At 49.1% G+C, this 27,743-nt stretch overlaps 7 protein-coding genes across 8 annotated transcripts; 5 read left to right on the top strand and 2 right to left on the bottom strand.

Moving 5' to 3' along the window:
- The first annotated feature begins 2,485 nt into the window (after nt 1-2,485).
- On the top strand, nt 2,486-3,216 carry LOC9647279 (cilia- and flagella-associated protein 20). The gene is made up of 4 exons (XM_024663888.1): nt 2,486-2,538; nt 2,587-2,637; nt 2,674-2,914; nt 2,968-3,216. Exons 1-4 carry the CDS (start codon nt 2,486-2,488, stop codon nt 3,214-3,216), a joined length of 594 nt encoding a protein of 197 aa, XP_024519656.1.
- Nucleotides 3,217-3,347: 131 nt separating this feature from the next.
- On the bottom strand, nt 3,348-20,344 carry LOC9647310 (dynein-1-alpha heavy chain, flagellar inner arm I1 complex). The gene is made up of 71 exons (XM_024663879.1): nt 20,216-20,344; nt 20,047-20,154; nt 19,916-19,981; nt 19,693-19,860; nt 19,557-19,634; nt 19,370-19,510; nt 19,157-19,320; nt 18,931-19,096; nt 18,691-18,865; nt 18,520-18,614; nt 18,357-18,431; nt 18,178-18,294; nt 18,022-18,132; nt 17,788-17,973; nt 17,547-17,732; nt 17,378-17,485; nt 17,263-17,321; nt 17,022-17,211; nt 16,853-16,972; nt 16,720-16,794; nt 16,598-16,666; nt 16,483-16,544; nt 16,309-16,435; nt 16,064-16,264; nt 15,932-16,014; nt 15,782-15,877; nt 15,640-15,727; nt 15,476-15,586; nt 15,330-15,425; nt 15,040-15,276; nt 14,841-14,983; nt 14,499-14,787; nt 14,212-14,441; nt 13,618-14,149; nt 13,422-13,567; nt 13,135-13,372; nt 12,955-13,074; nt 12,699-12,904; nt 12,325-12,649; nt 12,034-12,265; nt 11,758-11,984; nt 11,582-11,700; nt 11,327-11,531; nt 11,028-11,270; nt 10,887-10,973; nt 10,650-10,829; nt 10,448-10,590; nt 10,180-10,390; nt 9,881-10,132; nt 9,554-9,823; nt 9,201-9,506; nt 8,993-9,148; nt 8,591-8,932; nt 8,464-8,537; nt 8,173-8,398; nt 7,993-8,124; nt 7,719-7,934; nt 7,427-7,662; nt 7,120-7,363; nt 6,836-7,072; nt 6,645-6,779; nt 6,490-6,594; nt 6,292-6,426; nt 5,636-6,241; nt 5,052-5,576; nt 4,890-4,996; nt 4,306-4,834; nt 4,077-4,256; nt 3,794-3,991; nt 3,625-3,744; nt 3,348-3,572 (listed from the first exon to the last, which is right to left on the bottom strand). Exons 1-71 carry the CDS (start codon nt 20,234-20,236, stop codon nt 3,348-3,350), a joined length of 13,011 nt encoding a protein of 4,336 aa, XP_024519647.1. The 5' UTR covers nt 20,237-20,344.
- A 491-nt stretch (nt 20,345-20,835) lies between these two features.
- Nucleotides 20,836-22,458, bottom strand: LOC112342298. The gene is made up of 7 exons (XM_024663877.1): nt 22,372-22,458; nt 22,027-22,275; nt 21,753-21,941; nt 21,550-21,696; nt 21,378-21,503; nt 21,125-21,316; nt 20,836-21,042 (listed from the first exon to the last, which is right to left on the bottom strand). Exons 1-7 carry the CDS (start codon nt 22,456-22,458, stop codon nt 20,836-20,838), a joined length of 1,197 nt encoding a protein of 398 aa, XP_024519645.1.
- Nucleotides 22,459-22,538: 80 nt separating this feature from the next.
- On the top strand, nt 22,539-23,076 carry LOC9647309 (ycf20-like protein). The gene has a single exon (XM_002990091.3). It carries the CDS (start codon nt 22,539-22,541, stop codon nt 22,992-22,994), a length of 456 nt encoding a protein of 151 aa, XP_002990137.2. The 3' UTR covers nt 22,995-23,076.
- On the top strand, nt 22,974-25,563 carry LOC112342278. The gene is made up of 9 exons (XM_024663840.1): nt 22,974-23,198; nt 23,259-23,579; nt 23,629-23,844; nt 23,903-24,552; nt 24,614-24,710; nt 24,767-24,823; nt 24,871-24,995; nt 25,046-25,236; nt 25,303-25,563. Exons 1-9 carry the CDS (start codon nt 23,067-23,069, stop codon nt 25,509-25,511), a joined length of 1,998 nt encoding a protein of 665 aa, XP_024519608.1. The 5' UTR covers nt 22,974-23,066; the 3' UTR covers nt 25,512-25,563.
- On the top strand, nt 25,554-27,726 carry LOC112342279. 2 transcript variants are annotated; one of them, XM_024663842.1, is made up of 5 exons: nt 25,554-26,219; nt 26,278-27,124; nt 27,183-27,254; nt 27,339-27,419; nt 27,480-27,726. In XM_024663842.1, the coding sequence occupies exons 1-2, from the start codon at nt 25,586-25,588 to the stop codon at nt 26,868-26,870; spliced, it is 1,227 nt and encodes a 408-aa protein (XP_024519610.1). In that variant the 5' UTR covers nt 25,554-25,585; the 3' UTR covers nt 26,871-27,124; nt 27,183-27,254; nt 27,339-27,419; nt 27,480-27,726. The 2 variants fall into 2 exon arrangements, with proteins under 2 accessions (XP_024519610.1, XP_024519611.1); XM_024663843.1 differs by having other exon boundaries at nt 27,344-27,419; nt 27,480-27,495.
- LOC112342297 (protein MHF1 homolog) lies at nt 26,980-27,598 on the top strand. The gene is made up of 3 exons (XM_024663876.1): nt 26,980-26,994; nt 27,125-27,254; nt 27,339-27,598. The coding sequence occupies exons 1-3, from the start codon at nt 26,980-26,982 to the stop codon at nt 27,596-27,598; spliced, it is 405 nt and encodes a 134-aa protein (XP_024519644.1).
- Nucleotides 27,727-27,743: the final 17 nt, after the last annotated feature.

The raw sequence follows: 27,743 nt of genomic DNA, 5'->3' as shown, positions 1-27,743 counted from the left end.
GCTTTAGCGCTAGAGCTGCAGCCTTCGTAAAGCTGCTGCCATGGCCGCCTAAGTGCTGCAGCTATAGCCTTCGTGTTGCAGCCAGAGCCAGACCATGGCTGCCTTTACCGATCCTACTCTTTTCTGGTGGATTCAGCATACAATTGAGCAGGAACATTGGCTTCAGCTATGAGCTAGTATTGATTAATTACCACTCTTCTTCCTTCAAGCAGAGTCAGAAAAATTTCCACAACCTATATCTTATCTGCGCTTTTGCCTACTCCTGGGTTTCTCTACCCAAACTCAAATATGTATATCAGCTTGGTTTACCTCTCTATCCACCAGCTTTATTGCGAGAGAAGCAACAAAAGGTTCCTGATTTTTGCTTGCTTGGAGGGGCCCTCTATACACACGGCCTCAGCAGCCTTCTCTTCCGATCCATAGCAGACATGACATTCGTTTTTTTCACTTTTTAGGACGCTTTTCAGTGCAGGTGATAGCTAAACAAATCTTGCCAGCCATACATCGGGACACAGCAATCTACACACGGAATGCTTTCTTTTGCAAAGAGCTACATCCCATGCCTTCTTTTCAGCAACTCTTCAAACGGGGATTTGATTATGTTGGTTCGATTTCTCCACCATCTTGGAGGACCATCAATTCGTTGTGATGGACTTCTTCACCACAGGGCCAAAAGCAATTGTGTGATGTTGTATAATCCTTATCCACATACGAACTGGAGAGAAGTGACGTCAACTTGATATAGTTTAGGTTTAATTTTAAAGTGGCATGAGTCTTTCCAACTTGACTGCTTATAGTTTCAAGTTGAATCAAATGATACTTGTGCTTCCTTCTCATCAATACTGTGGGGCATGCGGCAGTGTGATCTTTCTTTTCTTTAGCCTGGGTTCTGGCCTCAAGGCTGCATTGATCTCGTTTCTCCCTGAAGCTTACAACAGAATCATTCAAAAAACAACAGTTTAGAGTTTCTCAAGGTTCTTTTCATATCATCATTTTTTACACTGTCATTTCCTATCATTTAGTGTTTAGTAGTTTCCAGGTGGCATTGCTGTTGATACCCCAACTACTTCATTAGTTTTTTCACCTTCATTTCACACCATTTTTAGGACACAAGGCCATGACTTCAGCAAATATGTTCTTCCAACAAAACTTAGCAATAAAAATGGACAAGAAAGTCACACTGCTACTACTTTTCTTTTCTCTGTGTTCTAATGTTTCTTTCTTTTAGTCTCTTCTCTCTCCAGCAAATCACGTCAGCTATTTTTGGGGCTGTGTCACCTTTTCTTGCAAGCAGTCCATGGGTACTCTTTGCACCACAGTCGCTTGATCCTCCAAAGTGAGACATTCCTTAAATATCCAGCCCAAGCCCAAGCCCAGAGCAAAATGGGACTTGAGTGATGCATTTGGAGCTATTTAGCATGGAGTTTGATTACAGTAGAGAGACTAGATGGTTTAGGGTGCCCTCCTTTCAACACCAGGGCCAGTGGAATAAACTTCAAGGCTTAATTAATTTTCTTTTCGTTTTCTTTCTTTATTTTAGAGATTTTTATTCAAAGTGTTTGATGCTAAATGCAACAAATTATTCTTAAAGTCTTAGAAAGGTTCACACCCTTGTTACTGGATGATGAATGGGTCAAACGAGTGGGAAGAGAACTTGTCTTCTGGATTAAGGTCCTTAAGGTACATGAAAATCGCATGTTCAAATCCTGCTTGTCATGTGCTGTTTGGACAGTGCTATATGGGGTTTATTAGCAGCTTCTTGTCTCTCTTTTTCCAGTGCCAAAGTCTCCTAAGCTCTTGCCTTAATCTGTTGCTCCTTGCTGAGTTGGTCTGCTGCGTGTCATAAAGCAACCTCTTAAGAGAAGCCAGAAAGGTGTTGGCTCTTGTACATGGATTGGAACGCCCACAAAATGCTGGTGGTAACTAAAATTTATTGTTAAAAGACTCAACTTGGCCATTGAACTGGGGATATTTGCTGCTGCTCCAGACGTCCTGGATGTCAGGTTCCACCACCAGGGATTCAACTGCCCTTCCAATGAAAGCACCACCATGGTCAAACACCAAAATTGCTGGAAGTCCAAAGCAACAAGCAATGTGTTTATAGAAGAACTTTGCCATTGAAATCTGCTGCTATGGATGGAAGAGGAAGCGAGCGACGGGACAACAATGCTGTTGCTGTCGCTCTTCAAGGTCGTCCTACAAGTGCTGTCGCACAATCCTGGGCCACTTTCCGGTTGCATTTGGTTTTTGCAAATGTGACATTAACTTTTAAACTACCTAGTGTAAAAGTCCAAATAATATTATAGACATAAGCACGTGATGGTGGTGGTGATCGAAGATTTTTTAAAGTACTGTTTGAAAAAACATGTGAAGCTTACGTCAAGCCAGACGCATAAAGCCAAGGTTCGATTCCCAGTGTCATTAGTTTTAGGGCTTTAGGCAAGGGGATACCAAGAGTTTGGTGCAAAACAGAGGAAAGAAAAGGATGTTCAGACATACTTATCAGACAGGATGCCTGTCCATTTTGTACAGCCTAAGGTGAGCTTCTTGTGTGGAGCGCTGACCTGTGGTTGGCCACCACTACAGGGGGAAGAATCCTCTCCAGTCGTGGAAGAGGCACGGTGAGCAGCACTTCGTGTATGGATTGACGGGAAATGAGTGGGGGTGTATAAGTGCGTATGGCGACGTTAAGAGCGTCCGGGACGAGGACATTGAGTCCTATGTTGTGGAGATTATGGGGGCGAACGTTCAGATGACAGGCATCACTTGTCCACGGGACAATTCTGACTCTCTCGCCGTCCGGCTCCCTTTTTTCGTTATGATCGTCAAGAACATGAGGCGCTACTTCATGTTTGAAGTCGAGGTGATTGACGACAAAAACAAGCACCGCCGCTTCATTGCCTCCAATTTCCGGGTAAGAAATGCCCAGAGCTGGAATGCGAAACATGTGTTGGCTTTTGTTGGCAGACAGCAACTCGCGTTGGTCAGTCCGTGTGCTTGATGCCTGTCACCTTGGACGTTGGGTGGAACCAGGTGCACTTCGACCTTCCTGGCTGCACCCGACTTGCCTACGGTACCAACTACAGGGAAACCGTCCGAGTGAGGGTGTTTGCCAACTGCAGAATCCGCTCGGTCTTTTTCTGCGACCGAATATATGCCGAGGAAATGCTGCCGCCCGAGTACAAGCTCTTCCTGCCAATTCAGGTAAAACCCTAAGTTCAGCTTCACCCTTCCTGGACTGGTACTTTGCAACAGCGAAAGCAGTGGATTGATCTACCCAGCCAACAGCAGACAGCTGCATACGTACCGCACTCCAAACGTTGTGTGGCTTAATGGCCTTGGCACCATCAGTGGTCGATGTTCATGGACAGAGCAACTCCTTGCAGAACCCAATGTGACGTGTGTTCCTCAGTAGCCAAGTCCGCTTCAAAGATGAGTCCCACGCCCATAGCGTTTCGGCGTGCCTGTGTGACGTAAACAGGCGTTCTAAACGTGTTTTGAAGCTTGATCTTGCTGGCCTCCATGGGAATGATTTCCAATATTGGCAGCTCGACAACGAGCTGCTTTGGATCCTGGGGAGACAAGCAACGTTAACGCTTCTCTTCCACTGGCATTGACTAGTACCTGTCGCTTGAGAACAGACTTTTCCAGATCCCAATTGGCGCCTTCCAGATAGAGGCCAGTGACATAGCATCCATGCTTGGGCTTCTCCGGGACTTCGTCAATGCTTTTGAACTTGGTCACCTGTGGAGCATCTTTAAATGACAAGCAAGGAAACGGTATAAACAAAAACCTTAGTGTAGATAGTGGACTTGTCTAGTGGCCAACCGCGGTCCCTGCACGCAGTTTGAACAAGTGCAGCAATATATGTTTCGGGAATCTGGAGGCCCGACAGCCACATAACTTTCGGCTCCCCGTGCTCGGCCCAATTTTTGTATTGTTGATCTCGCCGCAACAACCACACAATCCAAGCTGCAAGCATCTTCTCTGTCTGTGTTTTATTTTTTATTTAATTTCCAATGCATTAACATTAACCAACACATCAATAATACGGATTTCATAAAACTGATCTATACCTGAGAGGTTAGCCTGCGCCACATGTTTGGAAGCTGCCCATTAAACAAAGCCGTTGAGAGCTCGTCTAAGTCTTTGCTCATCCCAATCTCTCCAGCAAGTGCTTTCTTGAGCTTTCGAAGGCTCTCTGCCATGCTGGTAATAAGCCTGTTCCATCTCTCAATCTCTTGGAGAAGCACAACCTGGGGCAGGCATCCAAGAAGTTGACAAACAATAGCAGGCGTGACTTACTTGCACGGGCGTAGGGACTCCAAATCTTTTCTTCAACACAGGAAGATCAAAAGGCACAGGAAGCTTGGACAGTATATCTGACGCCACACGCTCAATGATGTCCTCTCTTCTCACCCCGCCTCCACTGTCCCCTCCACGAGGCTGCAAGTCCACAAGGTCTTTCCACAGGTTCTTGGTCGTATTGGTGTAGTAGCTAATATCGGCATTGGAGTGGAGACCAAACACCTCGGGCGTCTGGACTATTGGTAGGGAGTCAATGTAATTGGTGTAGTTCTCTCTGGGCCCTGCAGGAGGAAGCATATAGCCAGAGCCATCGTCTTTGGTGTAGAAAAAAAAGGGATGGAACTTGTCAAACAAAAAGTCCCCCAGGTATTCATCCAGGTAAGTTTTCAAGATCCTCCGGTCGAACGAGTCCGAGACACGCCCTCCATACATGGCCTCACCAATGAGGTAGCGCAGTGTGCCCCATGGTATGGTGTCATCCCTGTTATCAAAAGCCTTCCGCAGGTACGTGGAGATGAGCAACAGGCTGTGCAGGAGGGAAGGCGAGGGGTTAAGCACGCGGAGCTAGCGCAAGAGCTCACCTGATGCGAAGGTCGGTCTCGTTAAAGTCGTAAGGGACATTCCATCCAAGCCTTCCGTACTTTCGCCGCTCTTGCACCACTGCATGGAAAAAGGCAACCACAAACACCTGCACATATACAGAAGTCAAGGTGGCGTGAGTGCCTCCGAGAGCAGAGACCCACCTGCGGACGGAAAGCAAAGTGTGGGCAGTCGGCAAGCATCTCTTCGGTGATTTTGGCGTACGATGATCTCAAGTTGAGCTTGAGCCCGTTGGGGGGCTCCGTGACAACTTTTAAGCTGCGCTGCAGGATGCCAAGAGGGAAAGTTGACGTCGGCTCCGTGGTGAGCCAAAGCCTGAATTCGGGATGAGGTTTGGTTATCTTCTCAAGGATCTTTTCCAGCGTCTTTAGCCAGGACGGGAGCAGATGACAATTTTGAAGCATGACCCACAGGCCACGGCCGGAGCCCGACTCGAGTGTCTCTGCAGCCTTTGGTCCCATTCCCTGTCCCAGAGCCATATACTTGAGCTTTGCACCGGGCTTGAACCCCATCTCCTCTCCCAGGTTGAAAACGTCGAAAGCTGGGTCAGCACCAGGGCTAAGAATGAAGACGATGGGCGTCAATGCCGAGCTTTGGCGGTGTATGCTCTTGTAGTCGAGCACCGGAGGCATGACATACTTCTCTCCCATCCGGTCTATCACGTACCGCTGCAGTTTTACAAGTGATCAAACACATTGATCAGCAAACAATTAGCATTCAATTTTACCGTGACAGCGACCGTGATCCTGTCGATGCGGAAGCAGCGTAAGACGCAGAGCTGCTCGAAAAAATTGAGCTTGTCGTTGAATTGTCCTGGCATGGATGCCATCTCTGGCTGATCTTCCTCGTACCATGACTTCCATTCCGGTCCATTCTCCGAGAAGTGGTCTACTAGAGCTTTGAACTGCGGGCCCAGTTCCATCATCTCCACGACATCTTGCCACCCCGTGTCCGGAAACCAGTCGTGTGGCTTTGGCAGGGGCGATTTCTCCAGAGACAGGTTGCCCTTGAGGAAGAACTGCAGCTGAGCATGATCCATTCCTGTCTCCCCGTCGATGATCCTGGTTGTTAGCTGGAAGGAGAGCATCAACTTGTGCTTCTCAAACAGCCCCGTGCACGTATAATTGTACACGTCGTATGTGACAGCGTCGATGATGCTGCGTAGCCGCGAGTCTAGTGTGGGTTCCCGCTTGCTCGTGGCCAGTGATATCTCAAACACTTGCAGAAAGGATGCCAGCGAGTACTCGTACATGTTGTTGATAGCGGAGAGGCCGGACATGACAAAAAAGAGGATGGCACCCCTCTTGGCAGCCGGGGAGTACCTCAGGCGCAGCTGCACACGAACCAGAAAAACTCACACGGTTCATGGACACAACAACTTACTTGATCGATCTCTACGGACGTATCCCGGGCGAGCTTCAGCTTGTGAGAAATCTCAGATGCTTTAAGCTTCGTGTTTTCCAAAGTTGTCAGCAGTTCCTCGTTATCCAGAATGTTACCCGTGGCATTGCTTAGTTCCTGACAGACCGGAGTGGAAACGTAGTCATTGCAGGTTTACGTAGGAACGAACACCAGGCATACCCGCAGAAGGGTGTCTTCGAGCTGTTTCAACAGCGCCTTGTTCTCGCTAGTGTCCCTCACAAGCTCTTCTCTTTGTTCCTCAAGGTCGGGCCTTTCATGTCTTACCTGTTGAAAAGCAAAAAAGAGCGTCAAACTCAGAAAGCTGGCCAGCTTACCGTGGCATTTAGCAGCTGCGACTGCAGCCCTTGTTCAGTGACGCCATAGTTGATGATCATAGTCTTTCCGGATATTTCTGGGCCATAGTGAGGATTCGGAAGCTTGCTTATTAAATACAGCCTAAAGTTGTCGTCCTGTTTGCCGCTGAACAGTCAAAAACAAATACAGTCCTGAAAGATTGTATGCTCACCCATTCGACGTCTTTATCCCCGAGCTTGACACTTTTCCTTGCACCACCAGCAGATGTGAATGTTCTTTCTAGAACCGGATCTATGACAGGGTCTATATACTCGTCCACATTTTCAAACATAAATGGAAACCCATACTGGATTGCCATCTCAAGCTGCTTCACGAAGTCAGAGTCATTGAAGGTTTTCACCCGGCCCTCAAGCTGCTTGCCCTCCTTCTTTTTTATCCAGGATATGGCCTGCTCAGCAAAAGAAGAGTTGGGTTGGAGTTATCACAGAACTATACCTGCATTTGCGGGTCAATGCAAAGAGGAAAGCGGGACGCCCTTGTTGTGAGTATGCCGTTCTGAATGGAGAGCTCATTCGATGGCAATCCCTCGCTGTTCCACTTGCTAATCTCAACTTCACTCGTTAAAATGTTCTCTAGGAAGAAAGGGTCTGTGCAGGGCAACTCTTTGGATTGGATGTCTGCGAGCCAGATATTTTGAATGAGCTCCGTCCTGTAGTCCATTGTAAATGCCCCGCAGTAGCTGGGAGAAAACGATAGTAGTAAGTCAACATAACCGTAGTAGCATAGTCATAGTTTAGCCAACCTCAGGAAGCTGGAGGTGACGAGGCAGTCTCCAATCAGCTTGACTCGAGCAACAGCAAGGTCGCCCAGTTCTCGAGACCATCTCTCGTGCTCCGAGCCCAAGCCAACGATAAGACGTTCAGCAGCGCTCAAACGCTTCTCCATGAGGTCTGCTTTCTCCTTAAGTGCTTGCTGCTCTGCTGTGTTGTCCTCAAATTGCTTCTGAAGAGCTCCCAGCTGCTCAGAAAGCTGCCTCACCTGCGCTGGAGTAAAGGGGTGCTTAAGACACAAAGAGTGCCTTTTTAAAAACAAACCTCCTCCTGTATTTTCTCAAGCTCCTTCTGTGCATTCTTTAGATTCTTTTCGGCATTGGCAACCGCCAGCCTCTTGGGCTGCACAACTTTTGCTACTCCGTAGTAGTTTACCATGGCAACCACCCAGCGGAGAAGCCCAGCTCCGGCTGTGGAGATGGTACTTAGTTCGTCCAAATTCAGTTTTGGATCCTTAAAGTACTCCTTGAGAGCTCGCATCTGAAAAACACCTCTTAGCTGTGCATGCTCGTTAGGAGACGGGGAGCGACAGAGCAACCTGCTTCTCGGTAATGGAATCCTTGTCAAACTCCATTAACGTGGCCAAAAACCTGTTGTCAGCCATCATTGCCTTGGCACCTTTCCAAGACACGTCTTTGATGCCCCTCAAGATAACCACGCACTCGCACACCTGTATTTTGGCCCTAGTAATCTCACATCACACTAGACAAACTGTTACCTTTTGCACTAAGATGTGAGGCTTGGCAAAAGATCTAATCTCGGTAATCTCTTCCTTTTTAAGACTGTTAAGAGCTTCAGCAGCTGCTTCCAATGCTGGTAGTGCTTCCGCAAGAGCTACCTCTGCCTCTGCTTTCTCTCTTGTTATAACCTCACTTTGCTTGGATAAATCCACGGCTTTATCATTTGCAATGCCTTGTTTTGTCTGAACTTCAGCGGTATTCTTGCTGTAGGTTAAATATGTTAGCCTTCAGTGCATAAGGCAAGCATCCAGTGCATAAGGCAAGTTTACCTGATAACTTCGAGAAGCTCGTTACATTCCTTTGTCTTGGCATCAACAACAATTTTCGCGTCCGCAAGAGTAATCTAGGAAATAGCAGATTATAGGAAAAAGTTTGTAATAGCTAGAGGTAGTGTACCTGCATTTCTGAAACCTCAACCTTCGCCTGAATCAGTTTTTGGAGACCACCATTCAGTCTTGCAGCCATATCACTGTTATTAACCCTGGTCTTGACGAGTGACGTCCGATAGTTTTCAATAAAGTCGAGAAAGTTTTTGGGCGTGACATAGTTGTAGCGACGCATTTTCTGCTCAAAATCTGCACTCACCTTGCACACAGATTGGTGAACCATGACCATATGCTCTAGGATATGGGGGCGCAGGTTTTCCGGGAGGTCTAACTCCGATAGAAAGACCGTAGCCACAGAGTGAAGTGCTTCTTCAGGCCATGGTGTTAGCCAGTTTATGACACAATTGTTCACCTGAGAAAATATAAAACAAATGTGTTGGCAAAGAGAAAAAAAAATAAAAAGACGGTATACCATGCCAGGAAAGTTCCGGCAGCGGGTTCTCAAAAGTTCACCAACTGGAGACATTGCCAGAGTGACATGCAAGTTACTGCGACAACGACGAATGAAATAGGCCCAGCAGTTTTCTTTGGTGTCGACGATTCCAGCAGCGGTGACAGCATCTCGAATCTGCATTGGAAAAGGTGAGGACAGTATGACCGGGGTACAGCATCGAACTTACCTGGCCGATCATTCCATCCTTCTCGTCTTCCGCAAAGAGTGCGGGTACCATTCCAGAAGTTAGCATGTTGTTTACAAGCTCAAGAAAACCCTCGTCCACAACGTGAGCATCCGTGAAAAGGAAGACTACAGAACGGTTCTCAACGCCTAACATGTTATACAGCTTCTTCAAGTCCTCCCTAAATGTTTCCTCGTTGTATCCCCTGGTGAGAGTTATCTCAAAAATGCTGCATCCAGCCGTAAAGGCGGACAGCTTAGACAGGCTCTTCTTGCCACTGCCGCCAACGCCGACGAGGAGCGCATTCCCCTGGAGCAAAAATATTGGCAAGGCGGCTAAAATCTTGTTACGCATACCTGATCAAGGCGCATGATCCGATGAATATGCGTCAGCTGCTCCAGCGCGTCCTTGAACATGACAAGGTTCATTCTCTTGTTCGTCAAGCTGTATTCGTCCAGGATTTCTTCAAATATTGGCTTCACTACGTCGTAGTTTCCAACGTCTACGTACAGCCGCACTTCACTTTCCTTGAGAGCATTCTTGTAGTCACCATACAGGATAGGATTGCCCGCAGCATAGTCTGCTGAATTTGGCAGCTTGAGTTTGAGTAATTCCGTGAGCTTACTCTGTTTATGCAATGAGAGCTGGCCAATGAGCATGAAAAGTACGACAGCATATCGTACCTCCACAATCTCTTTGTCTTTGTCAGAGATGAGACGATCGTAGAATATTCTCAGTGCCTCGTTCCTCCATAGCCGCACCATCTGTGCGGCATTCTTCGTTGTGTCCGGGGTAGACAGGCAGAGTCCCTCGTATATCCTGCTTAAATCTCGTAGATTAAAGATGTAGTGGAAGCGCGATGGTGTTGGAGGAAGCCGATCAAGTATGTAGTTGTAGAGTTCCAAGGTGACGTCCGTTATGACTCGAGTACTTTCCTGCAGATACCACACAATGTTGAGGTATAGAAGAAGCAAAAATTGACGTTAACCTTAATGTCGGACGCAAGATTCTTGGCATGAGCCTCCAAAATCGCGTTATAGATATGCGACAAGGATTGGTTGGATGGAAACTGTATTTCCAGGACGGCAAAGAGGGAGATAAATCGCGGGTCGACGTTGTTCCTTGCACCTCCAGGACGACCCATTGCGCCAACATACTGCACGTCTTTGATAAATTTCCAGTTGAGTTCCTTCCTGCCAAGGCAAGAAGCATCACTCCTCCTGGGCTCACAAAAGAGACAAGACACTTACCCTCGGTCGTATATACCTCCACGCTCAATCAGCAGCTTCAGCATTGCAATCGGCTGCTGAGTGCCATACGTGTCAACTCTAGGCATGTTCATGTCATCAATAAACAGTATCATTTTCCTTCCAACCGGAGGCCCGTAAATGTCCTGCGGGGAGACCCAGGCATCGCTGAATGAACATTAATGGACAGGTAGAGAGCAAGCACCTTGGTTCGTTTCTCTAGCACGTCTTCAACTGTAATCTGCACGTCCATGGATGTGGTGCGACTGCTAAAATTCGAGCTCAATATCAGCGTGCTAGCTGTCGGCATAGCGCCCAAGTACTTTTGTATGATAACGGTTTTAGCGGTTCCACTTTCTCCAACGAAGAGAACAGCTTTGCCAATCTGCACGGAGTGAAACTTCTTCGGCCACAAAGTCGTGTAAAAGAGTAGCAAGCTTACCTCCATGAACGTGTCCAAAAGCCACGTTGATCTCACGGTATCTATGGTTGGAACCAAGATTTTGCTGAACACGCGATCAGGTGGAGGCTGCAAAGGAAGTATGCATTAGGTGAAAACAAGCATACTGAAAAAGTAATCTACCTCATATTCCGGGACCATCAACTTCCATGATCGCCACTGAAGATCCTTGACACTGAAGCAGAAATCGTAGAGGGATTCTGCCGGCAATTGTGTGGGTGGGAGGGGATCCGCAGTACTTGTTCCAATTAGAGCCAAAGACTTGATAAACTTGTCGAAACGCTCTCGGTCACGGACTGCCGTGGACTGCACCACTCCGGCCCCTATTGACCATACCAAAGAAAAAATAAACACAGCCTCAAGCACCTGCAAAATGCGAGAGGCGTAAACACTAAGGTCCAGATTCCTTGCATCTTTAAAACCTGTGGAGCAGTGATAGGCTGATCTTCTGTCAGGATAGCTTCTAAAAGAGTGCACAGTTGAGCAGCCATATTCAGGTTGGTAAGCGGAATTGTCAATACCAAAGGAGAAGTGATTTCCTCCTCTGTTACGCCTTCCAGCACGTATTCTATGCATTTTTGTGCGTACTTCTCGAATAGTTCGTTCAATAATCCAGCTTCCTCCTTACTGTAACATCTAGAAATGTAAATCCAGCCAAACAAATGCAAAATCCCTACTTGGCTCGTTTGTTGACCCATTTCCAAATATACGGTTTGAATCCCAAATTCTTAGAGTCGACAAAGACCATCCCACACCTACTTACGGTAGCTGGTGAAGCGTACTGCAAATCCGACACCTACGGGAGCAAGGAATATAAAGTAATCAAGTAAGGGGAAAATCGAAGTCCTCGTACCTCAAAAAGCAGCTTACAATGATTCTGCAAACGGATTCGCTCTCCATTCGGAAGAGTGAGCAGCTTGTTGTCATCCATCACACTGTTCATATCCTCTACCCACAGAGCGTCCACGTCTCCATCGAATACGAGGTAGAACCTATCGTTTCTATCTGGAGCAAGAGGCTTGTTCATTTCTCGAAATATATTTGAAAGTAGACCATCCGTCCAGTCTCGAGTCTCAGGATCTGCATACAGTTTCTTATCAAGCAAATAAAAGAAATACCATGTCCTTACCCATCAAACCGTAGAGCTCAGTCGTAGGCTGAGCCTTTGGGTTTATAATGCTCAACTTGGTTGGACAATTGAGTTTAGTCTGAGCTCGTGCAAGCGTTTGTATGATCACGCTCTTACCACCTCCGGTTGGTCCGACAACCATGGTGGTATGTCTAGTGAGCATAGTTTCGTATAGCTGAATAACTTTATCAACCTGTTCACTCGGACCGGTCATGACCAGGTAGCCATTTTCCTGTAATCCAAGATGCCATCAGCTAAGAGCTGCCTTTCACTGCTAGCAAGCTTATGTACCTCCAAGTCGTGTTCAACAATGTCATTGAATGACGGATAGCGCACACGAGGACAATCCAGGCCAGGGAACAAGTCGTTAATAAGACCAAGGAATAACGGTACGTCCTCGAATATGAACTTCGGCAGGTTCATGTCACGAAGTGCTCGCATAAGCACCAGCTGTTCACTCATGTCAGGAGCACCACGTTTCAATGCCCCTGCCATTACTAGCACTGACTTCAGGGCACGAAGGCCAAAGTCATAGTGGTATTGCTTGGACAGTTGCTCCCTTGCAAGCTTGTAAAGTACAGTCATCTTCTTTGCTAGAACTTTTGCTGTGTCAAAACTGCAGCAAAGGGAGTTAGAGAGCTCCTTTCATAACAGGAAAACCGTACCCTTCAGAGAAAAGCATGATCTCGCAGATTTGCTGCAAGTCAGGCACGATCATTGTCACTGGACGAAACAGAGCCTTCAAGTTGTCAGGCAGCTCCGTTCTGCCGGCATAACCTGGATTCATTGTAATAAAAATTCCTGTCCTCGAATCAAGAGCTATCTCCTTCCCCTCAAATTGAAACTTTTTGAGGTTGTTTTTCAAGGCTTCCTGCAGGAAAAATCGATCAGCATGAAGTCTTTGACAGAAGTTTACAAAACTTGAATTTGCTTAATCTGGGAAGAAACGACAGACAAAACTTCGGCTTCGATGCGATTGAACTCGTCAAAGCAACCCCAAGCTCCGCATTGCACGAGACCAGAGAAAATCGACCCCATGGCCTGCACAGTGAAAAAGGAGAACCGTAAGCTTTTCCAAAGCAAGAGCTTCTTTGGACTAACCTTGTAGTCCAGACCATCACCACAATTAAAAACGACACAAAGTAACGCCATAGATTTTGCGAGATCTTTTGTCGTCTCGGTCTTGCCTGTTCCTGCTGGGCCAGCGGGAGCGCCTCCAAGACGGTAAGTAAGAGCAGTTGTTAGAGTCATATAGCATCGATCGGTTAAAGCAGTAATGACGAGCCTTCCGTTTAGACCCATGTATTCGTAGCCAAAAAGAAACTGTCCAGTACATTGCCTGCAATCAGAAACGTATGGTGAAACACAAGTTACTACAGCCATCCAACCTTATGACTATATCGTCAACCTCCCGGTCCCAGTAAAAACGCAGCTGGCTCTCCCAGGCAAACTCTCTGTGGTCCAGAATACTGTCTCGGACAAACGTATCTATTATATCTCTTGCATGCACCTCAATAATGATCAACGCATTCACCTGCGTAAAGCTTCATGTCACTCGAGGAAAAGACTTTTAAACCATTGAACCTTCTTTCGCTGTAGATTACTCAAATCGGAGCGAACCATTCCAACTAGCTCGTTAAGCTGATCTGTCAACTTGAAGCTAAAGACTTTCATGGAATTTTTGTTACCAGACCGCACACTGTTGAAAGCATCTTCAACCTCCCATGTCCACCATATTTGACTCCCAACAAGGGTAACCATACCGAGATTGTCTGTAATCCACTTGGTACGCCTTGCCTTGGCATAGTGATACACACCTTCCTTAGATATTTGATATAGCGAACGCCTCATTTCAGCTTCCACCTTTTTCATCCAAACTTCGACAGGCCCATCTGTTGATATAGGAGCCCGTAAGGCATATGTTTCACCTTCAGATGATTTCATCCCGACAACAGTTTTTGACCGCTCTCCAAAGTCTAAAGCTGCACAATTGTCAAAAAGTTTGAGCATGTGTTCCTGAATAGCAGTTGGATCAGAGCTGCCCAAAACTGAGAGAAGCTCATCATCAGAAACAAAGAAAAAACGTGGAAACGCATTTCTCTTTGTGTCCAAGTACCTGCATTTTCCGGCAGGTCAAAACAGTACTGAAAAAAGAAAGCAGAACAGAAAAGCTCTTACTCTGTCAGACTCTTTTGACAAGTTTCCAGCTGCGTGTAAAGAACATTGAGCGTCGCAAGCCGATCTGGTGCCGTGCAGGCATCCACTATATTTGGATTTTTAACAGTTTCATTCATTATCTTCTTCCAGGTCTTGTCGATATTATCAAAACGCTTGGCCTCATCGGGCAGCTGATGTCGAATATCATCTGAGATAAATATGCTTTCCAAGTACATCCACTTCCTTTGCACCTACACAGATCATAAATCGATGGTTACATGAGTAAGTGGAAAAAGTGGGAAGAATACCTGCATTAAGATGTCGATGACCTCTCCAATGAGGCTCAACTTTCTCTCCCAGTTATTTACTTCGTTCAAGAATGCACGCACAAAGCGCGAGCTCACCATGCTCTGAAGGTTAAGCATCATATCTTCGAGCAGTACAACGATAGGTTCTGTGGATTTTAATGCCCAGCCCCGATCCATGCCGTCCTTGTTGTATTTGAATATTTCAAATTGCTGCTCTTTCCATATTTCAGCCATTTTTTTCAGGTCCATTTCAATGTTGAGCTCCTTCTGTGCTGAATTCGTTATGTCACTGTAGGAGCAAAAATAAAATGTAAAATTGGAACAGGTAAGTTGTAATGTTACCTGATTACAGCAGCAAAATTATGTAGCTCCATTCTGAAAAGGTTTGCCAGTGTGAATGATTTAGGATCCATGTCAAAAGATTTTCCTGTTACTTCCATCAGCTTTTCCCAATGGCGTGATCGTAACGCATCACTTTTCAGGTCCTACACACGTACACCAAAAAGAAGCACATTAGAACACCTTAAGTGCAGCAGCTTACTTGAATAAGCGGAAGCGAATCCTGAAAGCCCTTGACTTTTGCTTCTAGCAGGGCATACGGTTGAAAGTTTTTGAGAGTACGCAGTCTCTTCAGCCGAACAGTAAATTCTTCAGTAATAGCTACTAGCCTTTGGATATCCAGTTCAACCCATAAAGTGCTAGCGTAATTGTCAACGGTTGTTCTGAAATCGGTGTAGACTGTATAGATTTGTGAAAGGCTTTTCAACAGTGTCTCCACCTTCAGTCACAAAGAACAAGTGTGTAGTGTGCCATAATAGCAGCAAATGATACCTCGGCTAAAAGAGGGTATGGTGTTATAGGCAAGTCAAACAGCTTTTGAGCTAGGACAAGTTGTTCCCTATTTCCCTGGAGCCTCAGCAACTCGGCCTGAAAAACCGCGATGAGACAAATTCACCATTTCGAACTTGAGACAATACATGCGCGGTCTCCATTAGTTCCACTCCAACATCTAGGTCCGGAGCTTTTGCCGGACCTCGTTGTACTGCCTGATCACGAAATCCTGAGACTTCCTTGGCAAACTCAACAACCTGAAATCATAAAAGCAGGAGAGATGCATTTAAAAACAGAAGTGCGCTGATACCTGTTTCTTTGTGGTCTCAGTGAACTTCAGTTTGATTTCTTGCAAGGAAATGTTTAGCAGAGAACACTCTTTCTCCAAGGTTAGCCATCTGGTAAGGAGTAAAATTGCAAATAAATAATGATTATAAATTACAAAACATTACCTCTCTCTGATACTTAAAATACGTGACTTTTCTTCTGGATCGTTGTGTAGTCCAAAAAGTTCCCGCGTTCTGTTTCTTTCTTCCAGGTCCATGTATCTGTGTTTGACAAGGACATTGCCTGATCACATCAACCAAGATGCAATCACATACTCTAACTCCATGACCATGCCTGAACTCTGGACTTCCGCAACCACATTCAGGACCATTTTCAGAGTCTCCAAGGTCTCTGGAGGCTGCGGAAACAATCTCGATAAAAACTAGGAAGCAAAAGTGGTGTTATACCAGGTGTAAAGTATTGAACAGGTAGTCAATCTTTGCGTGGAGTTCAGTCACTCGGGGCTTTTCACAGTTCGACATTTCATTCCCAATAGCTTGGACCCATCCAAGAGCTACTTGATTGATAGAAGCCGCCAACTGGTGGCTGTTAAATACGAGAAACTCCACAGCTTTCTCTTTAGGAAGCTCTAAGATGTCGGTTGCAACCTGCAAAAATCATCTAAGCCACAATAAGGGTAAAAATGCATTACCTTGTAATACTTAGCAAGCTTTTCTTCGAATTTTGCACAAGTTGGATTCTTGGACGCAAACTTTCCAATAATGGTGAGTTTATCTTGCCTCCATAGGTGTTGAAACTTTCTCCAGTGATCCAAATGTCTGACGAACAACCAAAGGTGAAATGCCGCTTAAAGATGGCAATTTACTTGTGCGCTCCAGTCAAGACTTTGTCGATGCAAGTATTTAACGTGAGCATGGATGTTATGATCTGCAATGTATGAGAAGCCTCTTGAGCTAACTAAACAGAGTGGCGAAACGCACCTTGGGATTAAGCGAGACGTCGCTGTAGAATGAAAAGATAAAAGGCTCCGCATCTTCACTGCCAACTCTCTGTTTGCATTGAACTGATTCAAGGAAACTATAATCATTTTCCAGATGCGAACCTGCTCGGGTGTCTCCAAACAAGTCCCATCCATCCACCTGATAAATGGCTTTGCCGAGTCAACGATACTCCGTACCTGATACAAGGCGGGTTACGTCACAACGCACACCCAATTGTTACTTCGAAACGCATACCATATTTGTAAGCAGCTTGGTCAGCTCAGTCAAGCTTGGCTGCACAACTATGTCCGGGATATTTAAGTAGCAGTTCAGTTTAAAATAGCGTATAAAATCCGGTTTCTTACTGCTTGAAACCTGCATCACAATAATCACACGGCTACCCAGAAGAACTTGGAGCATGTACCTTTACAGTAGGAACCTTCTGATAGAGAGCTTTAAGAGCATCTAGCCCACCGATCACCATCTGGTTGAGAGCCTTGAAGATTTTTCGCTCCCAGAAACTATAGTAGTCAATCAACGCAGGTGATGATCCCGTGTTTGTTGCTACCACCACTTCTTCCAGTTTTTTCAGAAGAGGAGAGATCCCTTGGTACCTGTAACGTAAACGCTAAAAACTTGTAAATTCTGTCAGATCTAACACTCACTGTTTTAGTGCGTTCTCCTCGGACTTAAGTCTCTGCTCTTCAATATAATCGTACATCTCCTGCACAAAGGTGCACGCTATAACATTTTTGCAGCAACCATATGTCAAACTAGAACCTGAAATTCCATGCTTTCGACATCCCCAGTGGCAGATGGTAAGTTCAAAAGCTTTGTTTTGGCAATGGTTTCTATGGCTTTCTCGATGCTAGCCGAGTTGTTTTGAACCTGTAAACAGGTTCGACAAGACAAAGGAACATGACTGAGACTGTCAAGGTGACTTGTTTACCTGGGTTACTATGGACTTAAATTCGTAGACTGATTTCATGCACGCCCCCACAAATTCCGGAATGCCCAACGAGTTCCAGTTTAGCTGGTTGTAGCCAGGATCAAGCACATGCTGCAGTTTATCCACACGAATTGCCAAAAGCTTCGACTCCACTGGCGTCAACATCTCCAGGACATTATGGTACCTCTGGAAGGAAAGATTTTCTTTAAATGCTGCACAATCCCAGATTAAAATCCGGTACCTGCAACATATTCTGAAGGCTCTCGATGCACGTTTGAAACTTTTCTTCCTGGAGTGCTACATTCAGCGCCACTTCGGGAAGCTGAAAACCCATTGCGTCCAGATACTTCGCCTCTCTAATGATTTGAACAAGATTTGGATGAAAATTGATAGAGACATTCCCTATCGGGCCCTTGCTCAATATGGACTGCAAAAGCCTCACTGCATGAAGCTCAGCCTTCGGTTTTTGGCGTACCTGTTTCATGTATACCGATGCGTGGTGGTTGACGGAATCCGCCCACTTCGTTATCCATTGCTTCTCAAAATACATCATTTGCTTTGCAAACGCTCGATAATGTATTTCCATCTGTTAAAACATGGCTAAGACAAAGGATATACCACGACAACCAACCTCCAGCCCTGATGCAGCTTGAACGATATCCGTGCCACCTGTTTCGAATTTCCGCATTGTTTTGCGTAAACGTCCAAAGAGAGACCTCGCCCAGTTTATCGAACCTGCAACCGGAGGCTGTAGGCACAAAGGTGTCAGCCACTAGGTGTTTAAGCAACGGTCAAACGACAGAAAAGTACTTGGTTCCGAGTTCTTGGAGGGGTAGACGAGAGCCGGTCAAAAATTTCTCGTGCACTTTCAATCTCCTTGGTGAACTGCATTAACCATGAATGGGGTAAGTAATCAATCGTGGGAAACTAGACAATAAGACTTATTATCTTACAGAGATAGCTGCGTGAATACTTGAATAATTATGTCATTGAATTTATCCATCATCTGCTTGTTGATGGTCCCTTCGCTCTTGATGTTTTTGAAACTCCGAAGCAACTCCAAAGCGCCTATACAGAAAGAGCTCACTTAGAGAAAAAAAAAACGAAAAGAAAAGAAAAGAAAAGAAAATAGGAAGAACCACACCTTCAGCACTGCGCAGCTTCTTGAAGGAAGTGTCAATAAATGCTTTCGTAAGATGCTCAATATTTTCTTTCTCAATATTGAAGTTTGAGACTGTGGCCGACCATTGCAATGCGAAGGCTTTGTCAAACACGTCAAATGCAAGCTTTTCCACGGGCTCTATCATCGCAGCAACTTTCTATTTACACGAGTTGCCAACGTTAGCACGTGTAGGAACAAAGTAAACCATTCCTCAACTATTACCTGGGTCACAGCATCAACACCCTGAGTATCACCGGTCACGGCCTTCAGCTCTGGCCCTAGGAAGTTGTGAAAATCGTAATAAACTTGAACTATATGTAAGAGGTCAATGCAAATGGATGCCATGTAGCTTGTGCGCTCAAACAGCTTCTTTCTATCGAACTCCCACCTGCACTTGCAAAGACGGTGTAGCCCGCCAGCCAAAGCCAAAGAAAGAGATGGTTCGTACCTGGGATCACGACCCTGAACTTCAATTCGTTCACGGACTTGCATATAAACTTCGCTCCATGAATCCAACACAGCTTTGCCGATTGTAAGCTTCGAGACCGCAGATTCAGCAGGCACCGTGAAAAGTGTCTTCAGGTCTATTTCCGATGAAACCTTTTCAGCAATCTACACAAAGAGTTTTGTTTTCGCCGCGCATGCCAACTGGCGGCCATACCTGGTGTGCAATTCTCTCCATCAAGGACCCCATTCGTGCGTCGTCCGAATAATGGCGAGAGATAATCCAGACCATGCGAAGGGCATTCACCATCGGATTCATTGTCTCCAGTACCCTTGGCAGCGCCCCGCCAGCAATAGTCTGAAACGCTGGTGTTAACCGGCATCACACATACTTGGGAGAGTACCTTGAAATGCCTCTCTAGTGTCGTGAGGAACTTGACATTGTCTTTGGCCTCCAGAAACATTTTGGCAAGCTCGCCAAACTGCGACATTCAGCCCACAGTGTACAATGTGAAAGAAACTGCCAGCCAATCCTCTTACGCGAGCTTTATAGGTCCCGACGAGCTCCGAGTTGCTGTTGCCATGCTCCAAAACAGCAAGAACTCTTTTTCTCTTGGCAGAGTTGAGCTGCTGGTAGAGACCGCTCAACGAGCTGCTCCTGTCTCGCCAAAACTCCAGCTCTGCCAGAGGATTCTTCCCGGTTACAACCTGTGCGAGCATCAATCACATTGCAAGAGTGCCTGCTGTCAATATAGGAAGTTACCTTTTTCAGCTCGCGAGCTATTAGTGCTTCCAGAGCCTGCAACCAGTCCGTAACTGCAGTCTCGAGCTGGTGACAAAACAAGCATGCATAGGTGAATGAGGACAGTGTAGCACTATCATAGCACACGGCACCTGAAGGATGAGGTCGAAGTCAATCTCCGCTCTGTCAAACGTTTCCACTGGCAGCGCAGGTATTGCCAGCTGCGTGTCACCAATCAGGAGCTGCTTGACGGTCGACACCTGCGCAAAGTGGAAGCGAGTTGATCACATACAAGTGCTGCTTTCTCCCCGGCACGCAAACCTGAGTTTGGAACCTTTGCATGTTGCTGAGGAGCTCACTTCCGCTGTGCTCGGCCACCTCGGTGGCCCAGAAATGCGTCTCCCCCCGCCCCGCCTCCTTGCTGAGCACGGGGATAAACACCTGGTTGAGCAGCTGCAAGGGCCAAAGCAAGGAACAAGGGAGTGAGAGAGGCGAGGGGGAAGGGCTCTTGCCTGCTCCAGTGTTGCCAGGGAAGGCCCCATGGGAAGCGTGCCAAACTCGAAGCTCGAGGCGATGGCGCCTGGCAGCACGGGGCCCGGCGTGAGCGACTTGACGAAGTACATGACCACGTCGGAGGTGGCATCCTGGGGGAGTACGCCGCTGGTGCTGCTCGACGACAGCAGCACCTCCATGTCCTGCTCGCCGTCGGGGCTGGGCTGCGTGCCCACGTAAAAGAGCACCAGGGGCGCAGGGCCGTCGAGGAACTGGAGCAAACCACCCATCCTCCTCGACTCCCCCTGGTAGTCTTGGAACATGCCATCGTCCAGTTCCAGGCCTGCGCATACCTTGGCCTTGAACCACGCAATGCGGCTGTCGCCCGCCATCTGTGACCTAACCGACCGGAGGACACCCTTAAATATTTTTAAGTGTGTCATGGCATTTTAAGTTTGGAGCATCCGGATTGCCTCGAGGCAGAGCTGGAAGAGCGCTTGGTCCTTGTCTCTCACCACCGAGCTCGCGTGCTCTAGCGCCGCCATTGCCAGGCTGCTCCGGTGGTTGTACAGGTGAAGGAGGCCCTGCGCCATGAACGCCTCGCCAACCCGGACGTGGTGTGGCCCGTATGACTCTGCTCGCTGCTGGCTTATCTCCTGAATTCACGATCCAAGCCCGGTGCTCATTTGTACCACCGGAGAAAGAGAGAGAGAGAGAGAGAGAGAGAGAGAGAGTTACCTGGAGGAGCTTGGTCATCTCGTGCGAATGGACATGAGCCAGTGGAGAGGTGCACTCGACGTGGACACGGTCAGTGTCGGGCTTGAGGCCACACCCGTGGACATGGGAAGGATCAAACACTAACTCTTTGAGCTTGGGAAGCCACGACTCGATGACGAGATCGCAACAGGCCATATGGTCGCGCGTTCGCCCCTGGGCACATAAAATTCGGCCATCTTGGATTGCAGAGCTGGATTTGGATTTAAACACCCACCAGGGAGCGATGGACTTGGCCGAGGTGGAAGAAACTAACGCTGGTGTGGGTGTCATAGACGCCATACTCAAGAGAGTTGTAGTAAATCTCCTCGGAGTATGCTTTGAGGGCTTCGTCCACATTCCCCTGCACGCGACAAGTTGGTCAAATACTCGCCACCTTTTGTGGTAACCTTGATAACATGCAGCTGCCCGTAGAGCCGCCCTAGCTCTGCTCGCATGGCGTTGTGACGCGCTCCGGATTTGTCCTGGAGGAGTAGCCATGCAGCCAGCCCCAGCAGGTCCTCGCTCTGCATCACCCGCTCAAGACCCAGATTGGCCTGGAATATAATACAAGCACTTGTCAGAGATGTATCCAGCTCCGTGACGATGTTACCTGGATGGCCATGAGGTAGAGAGGGACGAGCTGAGGAGTGTGGCGCGGATAAAAGAGCTTCTGCCCGATCTGGACAGCGTCCATTGCAAGCGGCAGTGCTTCCTCGTACTGCAGCTCGCCGATAAGCTGGACAGCTTCCTCGGTTATCATCCTCAGCAGGTTCACTTGCAGCGTTGCAACCAGATCTTCCTAAGTTCCAAACAGTTGGCCCTTGAAGAAAGAAAGGGGAGGAATTCACACTGTGGAAACTATACAAGAGGTTGCAGGAGGTTACTCGTCTCCTGTTGTGGAGGATCTCTTCCAGCGTCTGCGGCGACAGGAGGGTTGCTCCTTTGATTGTGGCTGATTCGGGGGGGATTTCGTGTTCATCCAGCAGCCTGATGAGCCCCTTCTCCTTCGTCTGGACTCTGCTGTACCTGCCTGATCTCAGCTCCTGGTCAATCGATTGAAAGCGTGATTGGACTGGGTGTGGCGAGCTGTCGTGAAGAGAGAGACCAACCTTGCCAAATGCTCCTGGGTTCTCCTTGAACAGCGACACAGCTATTTCGCTCATTGCAAACATCTAGACAATGTGATATGAGCATGAGATGAGGCCGTTTGCAACAAAGAATGTACCCACATTCCCGTGCGGCGTCGGGAAGAGGTGCAAGAGGACGCCATCCAGATCGATGCCAACAACTCTATCCACCTTGTTGTTCGTCGTCATGGCGCGAAAGCGTTTAGGGCCTGTCCGGTAGTTAGGACGTGAACGAGTGCCTGCGCTAGGGTTTGCTTGCGGCTGGAGAGATGGCGATCCTGTGGGCGCCGGCGGTGGCGGGCGCGGCGGGAGTGGCGGCCGCGGCCGCGGCCTCGGCCACGAGGAGGAGAATTGGGAGGAATGGAGTGGCGGCAGCAGCAGTAGATGAGGGTGGAGGCAAGCGTCGTCGGCAAAGGCTGCTAGACTTGGTCGGGCGCGTCCCGGGTGCGGCTACAAACTACTTCAGGAGCCCCTGGAGGAGAGCCCTGTTTGGAGGCATATCACTGCTGGGCGGCTTCTTCGTGGCACAGACAATCTCCCTGTCGTTTGGGGCGGTGGGTGTCAACGATGTCATCGCGTCGGCGCTGTGCGTGCTCCTCACCGAGTACATGACCCGCTTCTACTTCACCCGCCAGCGCCCGTCCCTCGGGGTAGCGCTCCTCAACAATTTCAAGATGGGCTTCACGTATGGCCTCTTCATCGACGCATTCAAGCTCGCCAGCTAGCTATAGATCATTCATGCTCTGGAGGATCTCTTAAATCCGTGTAAGCGAGGAAAGCACCTAGGGCTTTAGGTGATGTCGTGCTTGCCATGGCTATGGCATGCCGCGGGAGTGCCCGCGCGGCTTCCTCCATTGCCCACGCCCACGGTCACAAAGTCAGGCACCACCAGGCTCCGCTTGCGGGCCTCCCCCGCCTTTCCTTCCGAGGTACGGCCGATCGTCTTTCTCAAAGTAGCGCGCCCTCCACTCACCACCAAACGAATGCAGGGCCATGGTGATTCGCCCGTGCCGCAGCTCGTACGATTGCTGGGGCTGGACAATCCCCTGGACAAGCGAGAGGAGGCAGTGGACGAGCTGTGGAGGCAATCAGAAGGTGGCAAGGAGAGCGTGGAGGAGATTGTGAGCTGCCCCGGGTGCCTGGATTTGGTGGTTTCACTCGTTACCTCGGGCTCTCATGCTGCCTCTGAAGCAGCCTCTGGGCTTCTTCGTGAGGTCTCGGCTGTACAACCTTATGGCTCCTTGGTTGCTCAGGCTGGTGCCATACAAGAGATTACGGGCTTGCTAACGCGGAAGAGTCCACCACCCGAGGTAGCTCTCTACTTCTGTGTCTCTCCCGTTTTCATCAATCTCGTCTCAGGTGAGAGACCAAGCTGCAAATGTGCTGCTGAATCTGGCGGCGGAGCCAGGGCTGCGGGAAAAAATAGCCAACCCCGAGTTGCTAGCTGCAGTAGTTCTCATGCTAGATTCGGAGCTACAGGGCGAACAGAATGCAGCTGCTGGGATAATTGCCAAGCTCTCGCTTTCGGAAGGCATCCAGAGCTTGCTGCTAGGCGCGGGTGTTATTCCAAAGCTGGTAGGCATGTCTTCTGTCTCGTTTTCACATTTCACTCACAGTGTGCTATCGCCGCCAGGCCAATATCTTGAAAGCGGACTTTCAGAAGGTGTCCAAAGTTGCTCGGCTGGAGGCTAGGAACGCACTGCTGAGACTTGCAAAGAATCCGGACGCGAAAATGGCCACAATAGACCAAGGCTTGATGTTTGTCCCGCTGGTTGGAGCTGACGCTTACAAGTCTCTCAAGGCTACTGGCGTGGGAGCTCCCAAAGTTCCGGAACAGGTGACCCTGGAGCACCCACTTGGATCGCAAGAGTCTCCATTCGGGGCTGGAGATCTCCTTTTGGGACTGCATATCAGTAGCCAGCAGAGTGTGGACGAAGCAACGCAACTGGCAATGGAAGGCCGCAGCAGGCTAAACTTTCTGAAGAGGGTGGGCTTAGTAGAGACTCCAGCCGGCGGCGACAACAAGCCCAAAAGTGAAGCTCAGAGTTCGACGGTATTGCCCTGGTGGGATGCTATCCCGCGTTTGGTCCTTATTCTCGGCCTCGAGGACGTGTCTTATGCCATGCAAGGTGCCCGGGCTATAGGGGAGGTGGCTATAACCGAAGACTACAGACGAAAGCTCGCCAAGGCTGGCGCAGTTCCTCACTTGGTTTATCTTCTGGGAAGTGGCGACGAGACTGCAATGGGGGCTGCAGCAACCGCCATCGAAAAGCTTTCAATAAGGTGACTCGTCCTTCCTGTTCTTTCGCGTGGATGGTTTCCTGATGCTGGCAATTTGATATAGCCAGAAAGTGAGGAGAGCTATCAATGCCTTCGGTGCTATTCCGGCCCTCGTCTCGGTTTTGAAAACACCCGATGTTCCGGAGTCCCTCCAAGAAAAGGTAAGGTTGCATCTTCAGCGCCTGTCTACTAGTTTTGCCATGTGATGCGTTTGCAGATTGTTGGAGCTCTGGTACGCTTGTCTCAAACGCAGGAGGAGGTGGAGGCTACCACGGTGCGCTTTGTACTCGCTCACGGCTCACCTCAGAGATTTGGATGCAGGTCCGGTCTGGAAGCGTCGCTCGGGGAGTTTTGGACATTGTCAACTCCGAGGATGCGACCTACGAGGCCAAGGTTGAGGCTGAAAATGTTCTCAAGGAGATCATGTCGCTCAAGGCAGATCCAAGGTACATACGCATGAGATCAATATTTTATAGGCTCAGCTGGCTGATTTCAGGGACAAGATCGTAGATGCTGGTGGTGCGGCGCCGCTCATTCGCCTTGTTGCGTCAAGTGGCTCTTTCTCCTTGAGACGCAAAGCGGCAAGCGTCTTGGAGAGCCTGGCGACCAAGGAAGCTCATGCCGTGAGCATGGCAGGCGCGGGAGTCGATTCTGCTCTTAAGTCTCTACTTCGAGTGGAAACGGCAGGTTCGTAGCTATGATATGGCCTTCCTTGTTTTCGAGTTACGTATGCCTGCCTTGGTTTGTTTATAGACGAGGACGATGGTAGCGGTGTGAGCGCGGCCTGTAGTTTACTGGGAAGGCTGCTCGACTGTGAAAATGCCCGGGAGAAGCTCGACTGCCCGTCCTATGTTGCGCTCTTGGGGGAGTTTTCTAAGCTGGAGAGCGTGCCTCTGTCCATCAGACACAAGATATGGGAGTGTCTGCTCAAGCTGGGCGAGCAGTCGAGGAGGATGCATTAAAGTTTATAGTGGCTCGTCTGTCTTGACAAGTATAAAGCGCTGCTTGCCCTAACCCTGGGGGCTCCTCCTCGGCGATGGTCGCTAACGGCTGCATGGCGCCGCACGAGGCGGTGGAGGAGGAGGTGGAGAGGCTGAAAATGGAGATCCGCGAGGTGAAGGCGCTCATCTGGGAGGGGAGGATGAAGCTCGCGGCCACAGCGGACGCGGAGGAGCGGCAGTTTCTGCGGGAGGAGCAGCGCTGGCTGTTCGACGAGACGAGGAAGATCCGGGACGAGGTGAGGGTGCGGCTGGAAGCGCGCAACATTGCGATGCAGCACCAAATGGCGGCCCGCTTTGCGGCCGAGCCCGGATGTGCTGGTACGTCAAACACAAACTGTACGTCGTCGTCGTGGAAGATGCCCGTGCTCCAGAGGCCCGACACTCCCGCTGCTGCTGCCTGGGTGTTCCCCGACTTTGTGCCCGGCTGTGGCTGGCCGCCTTTACTTCCCTGCTCGCAGGAGCAGCATCAACAGCACCAGCACCAGCACCATCAGCAGCAGCAGCAGCAGCAGAGAGATCGGCAGCCGCAGAAGCGTGAGCCGGAGCATGTGGACCTGTCGGGCTGGACGTCATGCCTCATTCAGCAGCAGCAGCAGCAGCAGCAGCCACAGCAGAGCCAGGAGCGTCCGAAACCCAGGCTGCCGCCGTTGCGGCCGAGGAAGGATGGAGGTACTGCTTATACTTCGTAGTTTGGTTCTGCCCGCGCATTAATTGTGGTTCGTGACAGAGGCCAAGACTGATCCCCTGGTGATGCAGCCACCAAAGAGCAACGGCAGCAGCAGCAGCAGCAAGAGGAAAAGAGCTTCCAATCCGGCAGCTGCAGCGTCGACAATCAAGGAGGAGCAGGATGCGGGTGGTCGAGAGGAGCGGGGGAAGCGGCCGCGCTGGAAGGACCACTGGGTGATGCAGCTCATCCAAGTCCGGGGTGGGATGCAAGAGGAGTTTAGCAAGCCGCCCAAGCAGGGCGTGGATCTGTGGAGGCAGGTCTACACAAAGCTGGTCGCGTCGTGCCCGGATTTTGACAAGGAGCCCGAGGCGTGTAGGAAGAAGTGGAAGACGCTGGTGACCGACTACAAGGCTGCCTCCACCAACAATTCTAACAACAACACTAACACCGCGAGTACCACCACCAACACCGGTGCCAGCAGCGGTGCCGGTGAGGTGAACGAGAGGCCGGACAAGTGCCGCTATTACACCATGATGGACGAGTACATAAGCGTCAAGGACATCCAGACGAGCGTCATTGGCAGTGCCGCAACCGTGGCCACCATTGCCTGCCTGGACGAGGTGACGAGCGAGCTCGACTGTGTGGACACCTAGCGAACATGCAACGCGGGTGACACTATCCCGGACCCGGGGAAAGGAGATATCTATCCCGGAGAGAGGGGAAGGAGACTTCTTTTCTTTTTTATTTTTGCGCGAAGATAATATGGAGGAAGTAGAGGTCGAGGGGGAGGAGGAGGAGGAAGAGGAGGTGGCTGTGGTGGAGGAAGAGGATCGAGTGAAGCAAGCACGGGCGCGGGTGTTGCGTGATCGGCTTCGCATTGCTGTGATTGGGGTCGCTGAATCACAAGGTGCTCTACTTGTTTGGCCCTATAGCTAGTGCCCAAGTCTCATATCGCGGTTTTGCAGCTCGACAGAGTGGACTGACTGTTTCCCAGCCGGTGATGACGGCCATCTGCGACATCACCCACAAGTTCACCGGTGAGTGAGTGAGGTACGATTTATGCAAGTGTGAAGGCTCATTACTTTTTTGTGTGTGTGTGTGTGTGTTTCCCACATTTCCAGAACAGCTAGGCAAGGAGCTCCAACTGTTTGCGCATCACGCCGGTCGAAAGTCGATCAACATGGACGATGTTATCCTGGCTGGTAAGCTGTTGTGCTGTTACTGCGGGGCTTGTGTTACTACTCGTGTTCGTTTGCAAGCAGCGCGCAGGAATGAGGATGTGGCCACGGCGCTCAAGGCAGCGTCGCACGAGCTGCCCGACAAGAAGAGGAAAAAGGCGCAGGGGGAGCAACAAGACAACCATTTTCTAGTGATCGATTAGTTCATCTGGAGTGGAGGATCATCGGTGTTTAGGACTGGATGACTAGCGGACACTTTTACTTGCATTTGCCGCAACAACAATAATGCAATTAGAGCGATTGGGCCACGTCAACTCGGCCCGGCGTCAAATTTGGAAAGTGTCCAAT

Source organism: Selaginella moellendorffii, unplaced genomic scaffold, assembly GCF_000143415.4.
Source record: "Selaginella moellendorffii unplaced genomic scaffold, v1.0 SELMOscaffold_104, whole genome shotgun sequence".
Lineage (NCBI taxonomy): Eukaryota > Viridiplantae > Streptophyta > Lycopodiopsida > Selaginellales > Selaginellaceae > Selaginella > Selaginella moellendorffii.
Note: the sequence above shows the minus strand (reverse complement) of the source record. Positions and strands in the feature narration are given on the sequence as shown.

What these genes read in the sequence shown, in the direction of transcription:
- LOC9647279 (XM_024663888.1), top strand. Translation starts at nt 2,486, where the DNA reads ATGTTCAGACATACTTATCAGACAGGATGCCTGTCCATTTTGTACAGC. An exon ending in CACGGTGAGCAGCACTTCGT is followed by an intron (nt 2,638 to 2,673) that starts GTATGGATTGAC and finishes GGGGTGTATAAG; the next exon opens with TGCGTATGGCGACGTTAAGA. An exon ending in TCATTGCCTCCAATTTCCGG is followed by an intron (nt 2,915 to 2,967) that starts GTAAGAAATGCC and finishes TTTTGTTGGCAG; the next exon opens with ACAGCAACTCGCGTTGGTCA.
- LOC9647310 (XM_024663879.1), bottom strand. Translation starts at nt 20,236, where the DNA reads ATGCAAAGGTTCCAAACTCAG. An exon ending in GAAGCTGCGCAGTGCTGAAG is followed by an intron (nt 18,615 to 18,690) that starts GTGTGGTTCTTC and finishes CTTTCTGTATAG; the next exon opens with GCGCTTTGGAGTTGCTTCGG. An exon ending in AGTCCACTATCTACACTAAG is followed by an intron (nt 3,745 to 3,793) that starts GTTTTTGTTTAT and finishes GATGCTCCACAG; the next exon opens with GTGACCAAGTTCAAAAGCAT.
- LOC112342298 (XM_024663877.1), bottom strand. Translation starts at nt 22,458, where the DNA reads ATGACGACGAACAACAAGGTGGATAGAGTTGTTGGCATCGATCTGGAT. An exon ending in GGCAGCTGCATGTTATCAAG is followed by an intron (nt 21,504 to 21,549) that starts GTTACCACAAAA and finishes TGTCGCGTGCAG; the next exon opens with GGGAATGTGGACGAAGCCCT. An exon ending in AGATGACCAAGCTCCTCCAG is followed by an intron (nt 21,043 to 21,124) that starts GTAACTCTCTCT and finishes TCGTGAATTCAG; the next exon opens with GAGATAAGCCAGCAGCGAGC.
- LOC9647309 (XM_002990091.3), top strand. Translation starts at nt 22,539, where the DNA reads ATGGCGATCCTGTGGGCGCCGGCGGTGGCGGGCGCGGCGGGAGTGGCG.
- LOC112342278 (XM_024663840.1), top strand. Translation starts at nt 23,067, where the DNA reads ATGTCGTGCTTGCCATGGCTATGGCATGCCGCGGGAGTGCCCGCGCGG. An exon ending in CGGAGTCCCTCCAAGAAAAG is followed by an intron (nt 24,711 to 24,766) that starts GTAAGGTTGCAT and finishes ATGCGTTTGCAG; the next exon opens with ATTGTTGGAGCTCTGGTACG. An exon ending in AGGAGGTGGAGGCTACCACG is followed by an intron (nt 24,824 to 24,870) that starts GTGCGCTTTGTA and finishes ATTTGGATGCAG; the next exon opens with GTCCGGTCTGGAAGCGTCGC.
- LOC112342279 (XM_024663842.1), top strand. Translation starts at nt 25,586, where the DNA reads ATGGTCGCTAACGGCTGCATGGCGCCGCACGAGGCGGTGGAGGAGGAG. An exon ending in GCGGCCGAGGAAGGATGGAG is followed by an intron (nt 26,220 to 26,277) that starts GTACTGCTTATA and finishes GGTTCGTGACAG; the next exon opens with AGGCCAAGACTGATCCCCTG.
- LOC112342297 (XM_024663876.1), top strand. An exon ending in CATCACCCACAAGTTCACCG is followed by an intron (nt 27,255 to 27,338) that starts GTGAGTGAGTGA and finishes CCACATTTCCAG; the next exon opens with AACAGCTAGGCAAGGAGCTC.